At 41.8% G+C, this 14,748-nt stretch overlaps 1 protein-coding gene across 2 annotated transcripts in view; it reads right to left on the reverse strand.

Moving 5' to 3' along the window:
* The window catches only part of SMOC2 (SPARC related modular calcium binding 2), a 135,765-nt gene that overhangs the window by 44,988 nt on the left and 76,029 nt on the right, over positions 1-14,748 (reverse strand). For both annotated transcript variants that reach the window (XM_081906910.1, XM_081906911.1), the window contains 2 exons: positions 11,349-11,399; positions 10,471-10,545 (listed from right to left, as the gene is read on the reverse strand). In XM_081906910.1, the coding sequence (XP_081763036.1) occupies positions 10,471-10,545; positions 11,349-11,399 (126 nt within the window). The remainder of the gene's footprint in view (positions 1-10,470; positions 10,546-11,348; positions 11,400-14,748) is intronic.

The following is a 14,748-nucleotide window of genomic DNA, read 5'->3' on the forward strand; positions in this document are numbered from 1 at the left end:
TTTTAAAAAAATTATTATTTAATTTAAAAAACATTTCAAGAATTCAGATTTTTTTTAAAAAAAATCTGCTTGGATGTTCCATTTTCAAGGATTATACATGATGTATTTCAAGTCCAAAGTCCACATATCACCATGTTAAAATTTATTTTAGATATAAAACAAATAAGAAAGTTCTTATTGAAGTGAGAGCATGTCGGAAGGAAAATTAATTGGTATCTGTTTATATATATTAGTAAAGCTTTGTATTAATGTAACTGCGTAATATTTTCAGTTACAGATAGGTAGCCGTGTTGGTCTGCCATAGTCAAAACAAAAAAAATTCCTTCCAGTAGCACCTTAAAGACCAACTAAGTTAGTTCTTGGTATGAGCTTTCGTGTGCATGCACACTGTGTGTATCTGAAGAAGTGTGCATGCACACGAAAGCTCATACCAAGAACTAACTTAGTTGGTCTTTAAGGTGCTACTGGAAGGATTTTTTTTTGTTTTGCGTAATATTTTGTTTAAGTTTTCTGGGGGGGTTTTTTGTACACTGCTTGTAAAGATATTTTTATATATTTAGTGGTATAGAAATCAAATAATCAAAGGAAGTAGTGATGGCCACCAACTTGATGGCTTTAAAAGGAAATTGGACAAATTCATCGCAGATGAGGCTACCAGTGGCTGCTAGTGTCAGAAGCTGTAACTCTCTGAATAACAGTTGATGGGAATCACAAATGGGGAGAGAGTGCTGTTGTATGTCCTGCTTATGGGCTTCCCACAGACTTCTAGTTGGCTGATCTGAGAACAGGTGGTTTCACTAAGTGGGCCTTTGGCCTGATCTCACAGGGCTTCTCTTATGTTCTTAATAGTGTGGCGATATTGTAGAGCAGCAATGTCCAACCCGTCGACCGCGATCAACAGGTAGATCGGCAGCGTTCTCCAGGTCGATTGCAGGAGTTAAAGAAGAGATCGCCTAGTTTCTCCCGAGTGATCATGACGGGCCCCATCCCCGGCGCTATATCCCATCAGCGCCGTTGGCAGTGCTGTTAAATGTTTTATCCCCTTTATCTGCAGCAGAGTGGGGGGAAGAAGGGAGGAGTGTGGACTGTTGGGTGAGCAATTTAATGCAACCCTCCCCCCAAAAGCTCAAGAACTCAGGCCTCCCCCCCCCCCATAAAAAAACGCTTAACAACTTTGGGCAATGACAATGGGTAGATCACTGCCAGTTTTATTCTACTGGGAGTAGATGGCAGTTGGGCCTGCCTGCTGTAGAGCGTATCCACACTGTACATTTCAAGCACTCTTAGACCACTTTAAACAATCATGGGTTCCTTGCAAAGAATCTTGGGAGCTGTAGTTTGCTAAGGGTGCTGAGAGTTGTTAAAGAACCCCTTCCATGCAGAAAGTTAATGTGGCTTCACTTGTGGGCCTGGAGTGGTGGTCTAGAACATAAAACAAATGCAATGGTGCCCTTCATTATCAAAAGAAGTTTCTTCTGAGTCATGGTGGCTTTTGTTTGTTCTATCAGAGACACTATTTATCAAGTCAGTTTTCAGCCTTTTCTTTAGGCTCAGGGAAAAACAACAACCCGATTTCAGCCTTACGTTGAAAGACCAAGTTGGTGCACCACCCTTCTGCTGGCCCTCTCTGCACAGGGATTTATTTACCCAAATCGCACAGAATTGTCTTTCCTGAAGAAGCAAGAAAATTAATTTCAAAAAGCTGAAACCTCAACTGAAATGGGTGGCTGGTTCTGGCATCATACCCAGATCCAGAAATAAGGATGCTCCAGGAAGGCAAAAAAGCCAAATAAGAATACCATAGGATTATTTCCTTACAGCGCCAGCAATTGTTTTTTAAAAAAATATATACTTCTACAAAGTTTATTTTCATATGTTTATAGTCAGCTCCAGTGGCTCAGCTTTTATTTTGGCTCCCGCAGCAAAGGCAAGCCCAGGGCTTGGCTCTGCCATAGGCCTGTGAGCAAAACAAGGGCGACATGAATGAAAAACACATCTCTACCCCACCTTCCCCTGGAGCCATTGTGGGGAAAGAAAGAAACATTCTCCTACACTTTGGGCAATGTTCCACATGATCTATCAATTTTTTTTAAAAAAAATAACACAACCCTCACACTTCCTCTTGAAGCAAGGAAGGTCTTTGTGGTGGCAGTAACTTTGGCCCAAATCCTGTGATGACATATACGGATGCAACTACTCTGAAAGGAATGTATCCCTATGACCAACAACATCCTTAAGCTTAAAAACTGTGTACTAGTCTTTTCATATGGCCAAGGGGGCCCACGTCTCCCAGCCTCCTTCCCTTCCCTTGGAGCTCTCCCTCTGCTACCACATCTCTTTTCTTTTGTCCGTTCATTGTGATTTGTGTTCAGGATGGCATCAGGGTGGTTACAGGCAATCCTGCTTTCAATTCTGCACCTGTCAAGGGCTTAGAGCAGACAGACAGCTTCGTTTCCATACCTTGTGATTTGCTGCTGCATCGCGGTCCTGTAACTTTCTATATAGCACAAATGCTCTGGAGTTTGTTCGTTCTTTTGTTCTGCTTTGGTGGCTCTGTGGAGCAAAAGTGTCCCTCCAGATGGCAATAATATGGTTCATAACTCTCACCTCAACAAGCCTTCCTCTTTCAACAGTGTCTCAGACAAATGGAGCCTCTTACGACTGGCCTTGCCAGCAGGATCCCTGGTTCATTATATTATGGAGCTGCCTATTATATGGTGGAGGGTGGCAAGCTGGCTGGGAATTTTGGAATTCTCCAGCTTACTGCCTTTCTTGACCACTAGTTGATTGAGTGATATGTTCTTTATATACTACTTTTATATAAAACAAAGCACTATGGAGGTCACAACAGTCAGCATTCTTAAGACATCACAATTCAAAAAGAAACAAAAAACTAAGCCGAAAACACTTCCTCCTCTAGTAGCCTCCCCATCTAAAAGATGAAGCAACTTCCTCATTTTAGCATATCCACAACATTTCTCAAACCAAAGCACCATTCAGACTAACGTGGGGTGGTGGGGAGAATCATCTTTGCTCATGGCCATTGGACCCACCCCCATCCCATGGGTTGAAAGTCTAAAAGAGCCTATGTACTGTATATGAACTGGCTTTTCCTTGTATTATTATTATTATTATTATTATTATTATTATTATTAATACCCCGCCCATCTGGCTGGGTTTCCCCAGTCACTCTGGGCGGCTCCCAACAGATTGTTAAAAATGCGATAAAACATCAAACATTAAAACTTCCCTAAACAGGGCTGCCTTCAGATGTCTTCTAAAAGTCAGATAGTAGTCTATTTCCTTGACATCTGATGGGAGGGTGTTCCACAGGCCGGTGCCACTACCAAAAAGGCCATCTACCTGGCTCCCTGTAACTTCACACCTCGCAGTGAGAGAACCGCCAGAAGGCCCTCGGAGCTGGACCTCAGTGTCTGGGCTGAATGATGGGGGCAGAGACACTACTTCAGGTATACTGGGCTGAGGCCATGTAGGGCGTTAAAGGTCAGCACAAACACTTTAAAATGTGTTCGGTAAATTCTAATCCAATGTACTTTGTAGCCTAGGCTATTTTAGACCTCCCAAACACACACACGCCCATTAGTGGAAATGACTCCAATTTTCCTGTACATATCTGAACTGGACTCCTTAATTTACACTTAAGGGGGGGGACCAAGGTGTGGCTGTGAACTGGGTGTGGAAAGAGACAAGTGCATATATCTCTACTGTATTGTAGTCCCCAATCTCATGCTTCTTCACTAAATTCCAGCAGCTTTCTTGAATTGACCGGGAATCATGCTCACAAACTGCAGGCAGCCCACGAAACAAGATTTGGCCATCCTCTGTTATAGTTAAACAACATTTATTTATCTTGGAAACATCAGGATCTGGCTTCATTTAAATCTTAGATTATTTCTATCTTTACTTATTTCACTCCAACTGCAGCTAGGCAAAACAAAGGGTTGTTGCTGTTGTTTGTAAAATCCCATTATACAAAGTATATCTGCTTCCCTTTACGCTCACAGTCCAAGTATCTGATACAATTCCATTATCTAACTTGGAAGCAACACAGACAAATGTGCATGTTTTTCTGGCCACAAAAACAACTTATACCAATGGAAAGCACGCTGAATAAATAAACACTAATTGATCCATTATGCTGGATGCTATGGCATGTATTATAACAAACGTGTTTTCCTAAGTTTTCTTCTTTTTGCAATACATTTTAGCATATTTGCTACAAATATTTGTTGATTCTGGCCCTCACCTTGTCTTGCTGTTAGTCTCACACCACATGTCTAAATTCATTTGTGACAAGGAGGAAAAATCCTGAGGCCTATGTTTTGGCAAGATGGTTCAAACAAAACAGATTCTAAATGTTTAACTTCTTCAGACAAGCAGTGTCTCAAGAAACAGTGGTGCTGGCATTCAGTCACCTAATAAGGCAATATTTTTTATTACAGTTTACATTAATTCAGCCCTGATGCTCTGCCTAGACATTTCTTTTCCTCCCTTTTTTGTTATTTGAGCAGATGGAAGGTTCTCCCCATTATTTGGAAGAAGAAAAATGAAACATGGTGAACATGCCTTTCCTAAACCACATGACTTTTTTGAGATAGGTTTCAGGAAATAATTATCAGGAGAAAGCTGCTACCAGTGTAAGAAAACCCAGAATGATTCAACCTCATGAAATCTGTACTGTCTCCTTTAAGGCTCCCTGGTGGGTTGCTATATTAAACGATTTATTTAAAGGCCATAAACAAAGTGATATGTGATTACTGTAATGGGCATCATTCATCCCTGTTAACTTTCAAACAAACAGGCGCGAGTTATTCAACAAGTGAGTATTGACCCTGCTGCTTCCCTACCGCATGGCATGCAGAGCCAGTTTTGTGTCTTGAAACTCATTCATGCAACTAACCTGCTCCCAGCGCAATCCTATACATGCCAACTTAGAAGCTGCATTTAGGTCAATGGGATTTGCTCCATTATCCAGCTTTACCAGCAACCAGTTGAGATAGCTCTACATGGAGGGCATTTATTTATTTCAAAAACTTATATACTGCCTATTTTATTTAAGTAATTTTATATTCCATCTCCGCCCGCCTGCCCCCACTCCCCACCAAAGGAGCCCAGGGCAACAAACAACAATGGCTAAAACAATTTAAAAAACCTTTAAAACAATTCAAGTACAGGTGCAGACTTAAAAAGGTTTGTTGAAAGAGGAAGGTCTTAGCAGGCACTGAAATGCAACAAGGATGTTGTCTGCTAATATTCAAGGTGAGGGGATTTGCATGGGTGGAGTCAATCTGGTGCTTCTCCCATTACATTTACATTGTGTTGACCTCCCTGACACCTCCCCCTCTCCTGCCTGATAAGCATCAGTGACTCAGCCACTGGAAGGTTATGCAAGTTCCTCCACCCCACCACTGAGACCATATAACACCTGTCCTGAAAGACCTACATTGGCTCCCGGTACGTTTCCGAGCACCATTCAAAGTGTTGGTGCTGACCTTTAAAGCCCTAAATGGCCTTGCCCCAGTATATCTGAAGGAGCGTCTCCGCCCCCATCATTCAACCCAGACACTGAGGTCCAGCGCCGAGGGCCTTCTGGCGGTTCCCTCACTGCGAGAAGTGCAGTTACAGGGAACCAGGCAGAGGGCCTTCTCGGTAGTGGTGTCCACCCTGTGGAATGCTCTCATATCAGATGTCAAAGAAATAAATACCGGTAACTATCTGACTTTTAGAAGATATCTGAAGGCAACCCTGTTTAGGGAAGTTTTTATATTTGATGTTTTATCATGTTTTTAATTTTCTGTTGGGAGCCGCCCAGAGTGGCTAGGTAAACCTAGTCAGATAGGAAGGGTATGTATGTATATATAAATAAAATTATTATTATTATTATTATTATTATTATTATTATTATTATTATTATTCTGTCTACCACTGAGGAGAAACATACAGAAGAAAGCAATCCTCAGGTATCATGTTATTTAGGAATTTGAAGGTCAGCAACTGTACCTTGAACTGAGCTCAGAAAGAAACTAGCAGACAGTGTAATAAACTGGTGTGATGGGGACAAAATGCCTAGCACCTGTCAGTATCCTGACTGCCATATTTCCCACTATTTGCAGTTTTGGAACAGTATTCAAGGCCTGCACCACAGACAGCACAGTACAGTACAGTAGTCTAATCTGGATGTCAAAAGGGCATGGATGGCTTTGGCAAGGTCAGACTTTGTTACGAAGGGCTGCAGTTGATGACTTGGACTGCAACCCTCACCCAACTTATCTCAGAGCATGTAACCATTGAATTCAATAGGGTTTATCTAAGCAGACATGGTTAAGATGGCGCTAGAAGTTAGGTGTGTTTTATTCAAGCAAACCATGTAAGTTTTATGCAGGTACGAGGTTATCTTCCAAATGAGAGGGCTCATTAGTTTACACTAAGATACATGATGTGAAAATGCAATCATATCTGAATAAATCCATGTAAATCCATGTAAATTAATTCATTTGCCATTCCTGTACTTCCAACTGTTGAAATGCAAGCCTCAGATTTATGATACTTTCCTGGTTGTTCTTAATAAAGTATGGAGGACAAGCAGATCCTACATATGAAAATAAAAAATGACTGGAGTTTCATTCTGGAGTTGCAGAGAAGTCATATAACGTAATTAAAAATACTACAGTGAAGATTGCTATCTTTTTTGGCATTAAATTAACATACGCTATAAAATAAAATGACCAGCCTTGCAAAACGGGGAAAGCCGGCCAATGTTTCCACGGTAGAGGTTCCATAAAATAGTGGAACATCCTGAACACAAACGGTATCTCTTAGATGTTAAACAGAGCACTTTTAAAAAATGTTTTAGGGTGGGAGGGTCTTTAACCCTGGTGGGAGGCGAAGGCTAGAGATGCTGGAAGCCAGAGCTTATAAGTATTTCGAACTAATATGTAAAATTAAAGGATAAATGAAAACGCTCGTAAAACGGGATTTTTGAAGATAGGGGGAATACTGCCATACATATATTCCAGCAGACTGGCTGTGTAAAGAAGCAATATATACAAGTTGCTCCAGGGAGGTCTGAGGAGGCTTATCTCCCCTCAGAAAAGGCAAGGAGAGGAAGACATAAAGAACAAAGAATTCATTTTACCAGTTCCGGCTTTCAAAGAACAAAACAAACAAGAGTAACCCACAAACTGAACCACTGCCTACCTGGCCAAGAAAAAGACATAGACAGAAGATGCCATCCCGTACATATCTTCTTCTTTTTAAATGGGAACACCCTATACATATCTTCTCAGGAGTAAGCCCCGCTGTGTTCAATGGGACTTACCCCCAGGTAACTGGGTATCTTTGACTGCAGTCCTACACACGCTGATCTGGAAGTAAGTCTGACTGAACACAATGAAACTTTGAGGACAATTCTAACTGGGGTAGGAAGTGAAGAGGTGGACAATCTGCTGCTTCCAAACCCCTGTCATCTTGAGTGCAAGGTGGGGGGCAAACTTACTCTTCTCCCTCCACAGAAACACTGTGGTCTCCCTGCAGTTATCTCGTTGGTTTCAAAAAGGGAATGGTTTCAGGGCCTCACACTGACTACCACTGTGATTTTCCACTGCTGGCGGCAAATCTGTGACTGCTCTGATATTTCTGAATAAAAACACACAACCTTTCAAAACTGGATGTCTATGATGTTTGATGTGGCTACTTGAACAAGTTTCCCAGGTCCTGTATGAAACAATAGGATGTCTTTGCTCTATTAGAAACAAGAGAAAAGGCTGCAATTGTAAAAACAGCTGAGTATTTCCTTGTCCTCAGAAACACCTCAAGAACCTTTCTTCATTATCTTAACAACTCGGTGAGGTACAGTTACTCCTTTAACTAATAGGGGACAGAGAATGGACTACCATGAGAAAAGTTAGTGAAGGGAGAACACACTTGTCTCTAGCACTCCTCCATACCCTGGGACAGCAACAAAAATGTTGGCTTCCGGGCTGGCTGGGTAGCTTTCTTCTTGCCACATTGCAGAGTTTATATGAGGGAAAAGGGAAGAGGAATCTTCGGGTGCCCAGGGAAGTGACTTATAGGCCAGTGCTTTTCAACAAAGGTCTTCAACAGTGCTGTGAGATGAGGGTCACATCCACACCATGCATTTAAAGGACACAGCTTCCCCCAAAGAATCCTGGGAATGGTAGTTTATCCCTCACAGAGGTACAATTCCCAGAATCCTTAGCAAACTACAGTTCCCATGATTCTTTGGTCCTTTAAATAGACGACATGGATGTGACCAAAACAGCAGATACAGCCAAACCACTGTGCTTTCTGCACTCCCTCTTTTCAAGGGAATGTATTCACAGTGCCCTTGAAGAAGTCCTGTCAAAACATGTTGGGTCCGGTGACAAATGTTAAAGTGCAGGAGCTCATCATGACAGATTTCACAGCCACGCCCCCAAGGGGAGTCCAAACATGCAGACAGCTGTGCTGCTCTGTTAAGTCTAATAAATTACTTCCTGGTGCACCTGAGAGCTTCTTTCTTTTTCCACCTGCATTTGTGATCTCCAGACATTTCTTCCAGATTACTGGTGGCCCTGACCTCTCTTCACTTCTCCTCATCCCTCACATCTTTTAAGCCTTTACGCTGAGAACGCAGTGGCAAACAGTTATGCCAGGATTGGAACACCCCTCCATTCTGGCTGGATCAAGTACATCTATTATGCCCCAGATAGGAACTGAAACATTCCTGCCAGATCATAGGAACTGCTCTGCTCTATACAAGAATTAATAGGATTGGACTGTTAGGCTGGTTTTTACAGCCCACAAAGTGCTACACTAGGGTGAATACTGGTTGCAATTTTGTTTTCGTTTGTGGTCTCTTGCATTTGCACACGTGAGACTCTTGAATAAGTAAAGTTGGTTCCAAATACAATAACTCCTTTGCTTTTGGCCCTAACTAATCTCCAGTGCAATAAAAATGAAATAAATACCACTTAAAATGAAGCATTTCTAGGCTTTGTTTCATTTTGTTTTACTCTCTCAAGGATGCTGTGTTCCCTTGCATATCAGTCAGAAAAATAACAATCTAAATTTCCAATACACCAATTACACGTTGTCTAAACAGTCCTTTTGTATTCTCTTTCTGACTCTCTGTGCCAAGAAAAGGGGAATAAAAAAAGATGGCATTAGAAGATATTCCAGAATGGAGGGATGCTCCGCACCATCACCATCTTAAATTATGTGCTTCAGCAGTGGAAGTTCTATGCTCACAAGAGGGCTAGACAAGTCTGCCCATTTTACTTTCTCTCAATTTTCCCCATTTATCCTATTTTTGTCTTTCTTTTTCACGTTATAGGCAGTTTCACCTACTACAAGAACTTCTGCATGCAATTTTCGGATAGACAATTGCTCCACAAAGGTGAGAGAAGTGCAAATTACGGGGTACAGTTGATTTTTTTAATGCAAATTGGGAAAGGGGGTGTAAAAATGTGAACCCAAATGAATTTCTCCCCTAGTTCAGAATAATTTTGGGGGGTAAATTTTCAGGTATGCAGCCCAAGCTGCGTGTGTGTAGCCAAACAGAAGCTAAGCACTTGGCTACAGCTGCCTCCACAGTTGCTCTGCCGGTCTTACTGGTAAGGGCATAGTGTCATTCCAACCCACTCAATGGCAACATCCTTTTCCTGCTTCTGTGCACCCATCACAATACCTTTTCAATCACTGCTGAAGCTTAGAGATACTTGTGACATTCTTCAGAGGCGGGCTCATATACAGTCTTTGGGGGGCTCATCAATGCCTGCCTCAAATGAATTCTCTTCAGATCAAAACCCAACCTGCAGAATAATTTTTGGCTTCCTCAACCCACCCGTACTCATACTTTGCAAAGGACTGTACTCTGTTTCTCTATCTTTCATAGAATAATCCTTTATTTGAAGGCATCTTCTGTTTGAAGAGCTGCCCATCAACCATCAACACCTTTACAGCAGACTGAGCAGGCATATGGGTCACAGGGTCACAGTCTATTCCAGTATGGTGAGATATATTGTATTTCAATTTAAATTACAATAATCATATGCAAATTTTACGCAAATCTGTACCCCATTTCCCCCTTTGGTTTGGTGATGAATTTCCTTTTTGGGGGGGACACATAAGTGGCCACCTGTTTGATAACAAATATGAGTACCAAGCTGGGGAGTGGTGGAAATGAAGGGTCAATCCCTGTGGTAACCTGTGGTAGCCATTCATGTCCTTCACCAAGTGTTCAAGAAGAAGGAAAGCTACAAAAATGAGGTCCTGGTTAACTTGAAAGGATTATAAGGGGGAGGGGGTAATATCTAAGTATGAAACTTAGCTAAGACTCTGTTTTAATTTTAGCTTTCTTAACTGCATCAAAATAATTATGCTTAGCTAAGACTGTTTTAATTTTAGCTTTATTAACTGCATCAAAATAATTATGCTCTATCATCTTACCAGAATTTTTATTGGTCTTATTCTGTCGGCTCTTTACTTGCTCAGTCCATAATGTAGGGTAACGCGAAGCTATATCTAGAAAATTAAGAACAAAATGAGATCATTATAATGGAAAGTATAAGTGATGACAGACTAGCTTTATTGCAAGAAAATATTAAGTAACCTAATAAACACAGCAAGGCTGATTTCTTATTGAGAAACAAGTTTAGAAAAGGTTGAATAGTGGTATTTAAGAGGAGATGAAGCGCATGTTATGAATAGAAATCATGTCCATATTAAATGACACTATAAATTGAAGATTTAATGGGATAGTCAGTGCAGTTCATATTCTTCAGTCATAAACCCTGCTGTGCTTACGAGGTCCATCACAGTTCCTTATTGAGCTATGTGAGCTTTGGAGACCAACAAAAATTCTTGTACCGCCTTAAAGGCTGAAAGTGTATGTATTGTAGCATAAGCTTTCACTGATGGCATACAAGGAGAAGAAAAGCCTTGCTGGATCAGGCCAAAGGCCCATCTAGTCCAGCACCCTGTTCTCACAGTAGCCAAAAGCAGGCAGGACCCAAGTTTCAACAACATTCTCCCTACTTGGATTCCAAGAGACTGAGGCGCATTGCCTTTTGACAGTGGAGGAAGAACACAACCACTGTGGCTAGTAGCTGCTGATAGCCCAGTTCTCCATGAAAGATTCCACTTCACTGCATGCAGAAAGTTACTTTCATCAAACATGTAAAAGGGCTATGTTCTTCTAGGATATCTCCTAGAAACACAAAAAATAGGCATCTTTTCTGCAACATAATACTGTGAGCAAATCGTATATATATATAGTATAGCCATTGTTTCCGTAGTCTCCCCATCCCATTTCCAGAAATGCTCACCTTCTTCATCACCTTGGGGCTGAGTCTCCAGTGCAGGAGCTGAAGCATCATCTGAATTCAGAATGGAAAAGATTTGCAAGGAGACTACAATTATGAGAGTAAGCTAAATAAGGGGGCATACTTGATTGAGACTAAAAAAAATGCATGTAGCCCAAGCCATCCAATACATAAGCAAATAATATCAGTGTTATCATATACATTTTTTTTTAAAAAAAACACCTTTCACATTTGAATGGTATAAGTGGGACCTTCAACAATTTTCCCCCCTGCCTGTATAGGAATCCTTTCCCTCTCCCGTCATTGGCTGTGTCTCCCCTGCACCGCCAAGACTTCCAATCAGCATTCTGTGCCCCTGAGCACACTCAGCCCTCATTGGGCTGTTGGGAGGTGGGGTGGATCTCCACTCATTTAGAAGGGTCTCCTGAAACATGCCAATATTTTTCTTTTTCATTTATTTATTAGATTTATATACCACCCTTCATTAAAAGATTTCAGAGAGGTTCACAAGATAAATATCTCCCTTTTGTGCATAGATGGTGCTGAGGTGAGGTAACGTTTCTTGATGCTCTGGCCAGTTTAGTCACTAAATCCAAAATGCATTTGCCGAGATTCCTGCTGTGTCAGAGAAAACTCATTTATTTTATTTCTTATCATTTATACACTCCTTGATTCAAAACTGCTTTGAGGGTTTTCTTTTACAAAGGTTCATGTGGGCAGATCCATACAAAAAGCCATTTGCCAAATAATAAAGAGAGAGACACCTGCACAGGAAAGAGTTTTATAAGAGTTCACATGGCAAACAGGTTGTCTGAATAGTCTGTGAAGAGCACAAAGTGCTTTTTTTGTGAAATCACAAGTGTTGGGGAAATCTTCAGTCTGTGCTCTGACCACACAATGCCGACCATCCGTTTTCTCTGTGCTCAGACCAAGCAATACAGACCATCCATTTTGTCTGTGTACAGTCTGAAAGAAATGGCCTGTATGCAGCAGGCAACTGGATTTACAGAAACCTGAAACAAAAGCAGAGTTTGGCACAGCAAAATGCTGCTATTTCTTCTGCAGATTACACAAACAAGTTCTCTAGACAAGTTTTGATTTGCTTTCTTCCTGTATATTTCCTATACTCACGCTGCCCAACAAAGGAAAATACAGTATAGTAAAAATAGAAAGAGATCGATGTGTTGGTTCAAGTTAAGACCAAATGCCACAAAACCTTTGCAAAATCAAAGCACTTTGGGAAAACAATGCTTTCGTTATTTACATCGGGGGGGGGGCAGTTTGTCTGAAATTCATCTTTTCACATAAGGAAGGATTGAGAATCTTACTGTGAGCCATGATGGCTAGGGCTGATGCAAGATGGCACTTCAGAAACCTACAAGTTCTCCAGTCTTGGAAGAAAGACTGGAATAACTGGAATAAGACTCTTGAAACCTTACTGAAATGACCAGGGCTGTTGCCTGTGGACTGTGTTTTTTGCAAGCTGTATTTTGCTTGGATACCGGATAGTAGTCAAAACCAAAGCTGGTGTGGATTTTAATCTTTACAAAAACACCACTGTTCTAATCTGTTTTTACAGATAATTTCAGTGCTTTATTTTATATTCTTCTGATTTTTTATTCTTTTGAAGAATATAATAATATTATTAGAGTTTTTCTTTTACAATCAAGTGGTATATAATTTTTGATAACTAACCAACTAAAATAATGATGATGTTCCCCAAACAAAAGGAATGCACCGATGCAGCTGACTAAATGATGTTTAAAAGGCCTTTCCAGTGTAGAGCAGGTGAGTCTCTCCAGAACCTTGCCATCATCAAGTCACAGTCCTGTACAGCAATAGTACTGCAACTGCACTGGCTTGTCATCAATAGTGGCCACTGCCAGAGAACATTCAAAAATGCCATGAGAATACCGACAGCATTCTGTGTGAGGCTAGCTTGTGGGTAACTCAAGTAACCTCTCAAGGAAACAGCTGCCTCTGAAGAGTCTAGAAAGAGCCTGGTGTGTGGGTGGGTGTGGGTGTGTGAGAGAGAGAGACAGAGAGAGACACAGAGACACACACACACACACACACAGAGAGAGAGAGAGAGAGAGAGAGAGAGAGAGAGAGAGAGAGAGAGAGAGAGACTTTCTCTTATAATGTTCAAGCAATATTGCACAAAATGAGAGGAACACAGTATCTGGCAGATGAGAGAGAAAAGGCAAGAAGCTGACAAGAGGAAGCCAAGATTTTTTGGAGAGAGGACAGCTAGTCTCTTTTTGTGTGTACGGTGGCTGCGCTGCTGAGAAATTTGTTTGAATTTGTCGAAACAAATACCCTTCTGTTTGCATCAGATTCCTAAAAGGGTGCCACAGGGCCTTTTTACATCATGCAAGCAACTTCGTAAATCATTATTTCATGGCTGGTTTTAGATATTTAGCTGAGTTACTGGCATCTCCCACAGACTCCGCTTGCCAGCAAACATTTCTCAGGTAAGAATCACAGAGGTGTTTGTAAGGATTAATGCTCATCGGAGAGAGCACGATTTTTTTTCAAGAATGCCAAAAATAATAATGATGAAGTAGTCGGTGAAGGGAAGGAAACTTGAATTTAGTCAGCTTCTGCTCCTGCACTTCTGAGCAGATGACTAGCACTAAGAGAGCTGCTGGCCTTCTTTGCTGTCTCCAACACCCCCATTGTCACCTAACTCCCCGGCAGCCTGTGTAGTTGCTTCTGCCAGCAATACTTCCTTGGCAACTGCTCGGCTGTGCATGTGGTGGGGTGAAATCCTGACATCACTGCTGCTGGACAGGATTAGGCAGGGGTGGCTGTTGGGTTAGGGGTTGTGAGGCTGCACCAGAAGAAGCACCAGAGTGTCAGTGGTAAGTCTCACTGGTGCAACCATCTGGCCCCCAACTTGCTGCTGACTCACCCCATCCCCATTCCTATCCAGGTGTCAGGAGAGTGTCTCCATCCCACCGCAAGTTCTGCTGCTGGCTGTTCATAGAGTTGTGAGTTTGGGATGGGTTGGCTGTGTGCCCAAGTCCCTTCCAACTCCTAGATCCAACAAGGATCCAATAGCTGGAATAGCCAAGCCAGCTTCTTGGCAATGGCCCACTAAGTATGAGTTGTTAACGTAACAATGGAAGCGGCTCTCTGCCAGAGGCGAAATGGGTGGGCCCCACTCCCTCAACAGTCTGGTAGTTAGAAAGACAAAAGCCAGAGTTGAGGTGTGTTAGCGAAAAGCAAGAAGCAGGCTGGGCATTATCATTCCTTTTGGAGTGATAATGCTATAAGCCCCTCCATCATAGACTCAGGTTGTATATATGTGCAAATCAACCATATATCCTAAAGACACCACAGTCTCCTTTGTCCCTCATTCCAAGGAAACTGAACTCTGTGTAAGCGCCTGGAACCTCAC

Source organism: Podarcis melisellensis (assembly GCF_964234715.1).
Source record: "Podarcis melisellensis genome assembly, chromosome: 3".
Lineage (NCBI taxonomy): Eukaryota > Metazoa > Chordata > Lepidosauria > Squamata > Lacertidae > Podarcis > Podarcis melisellensis.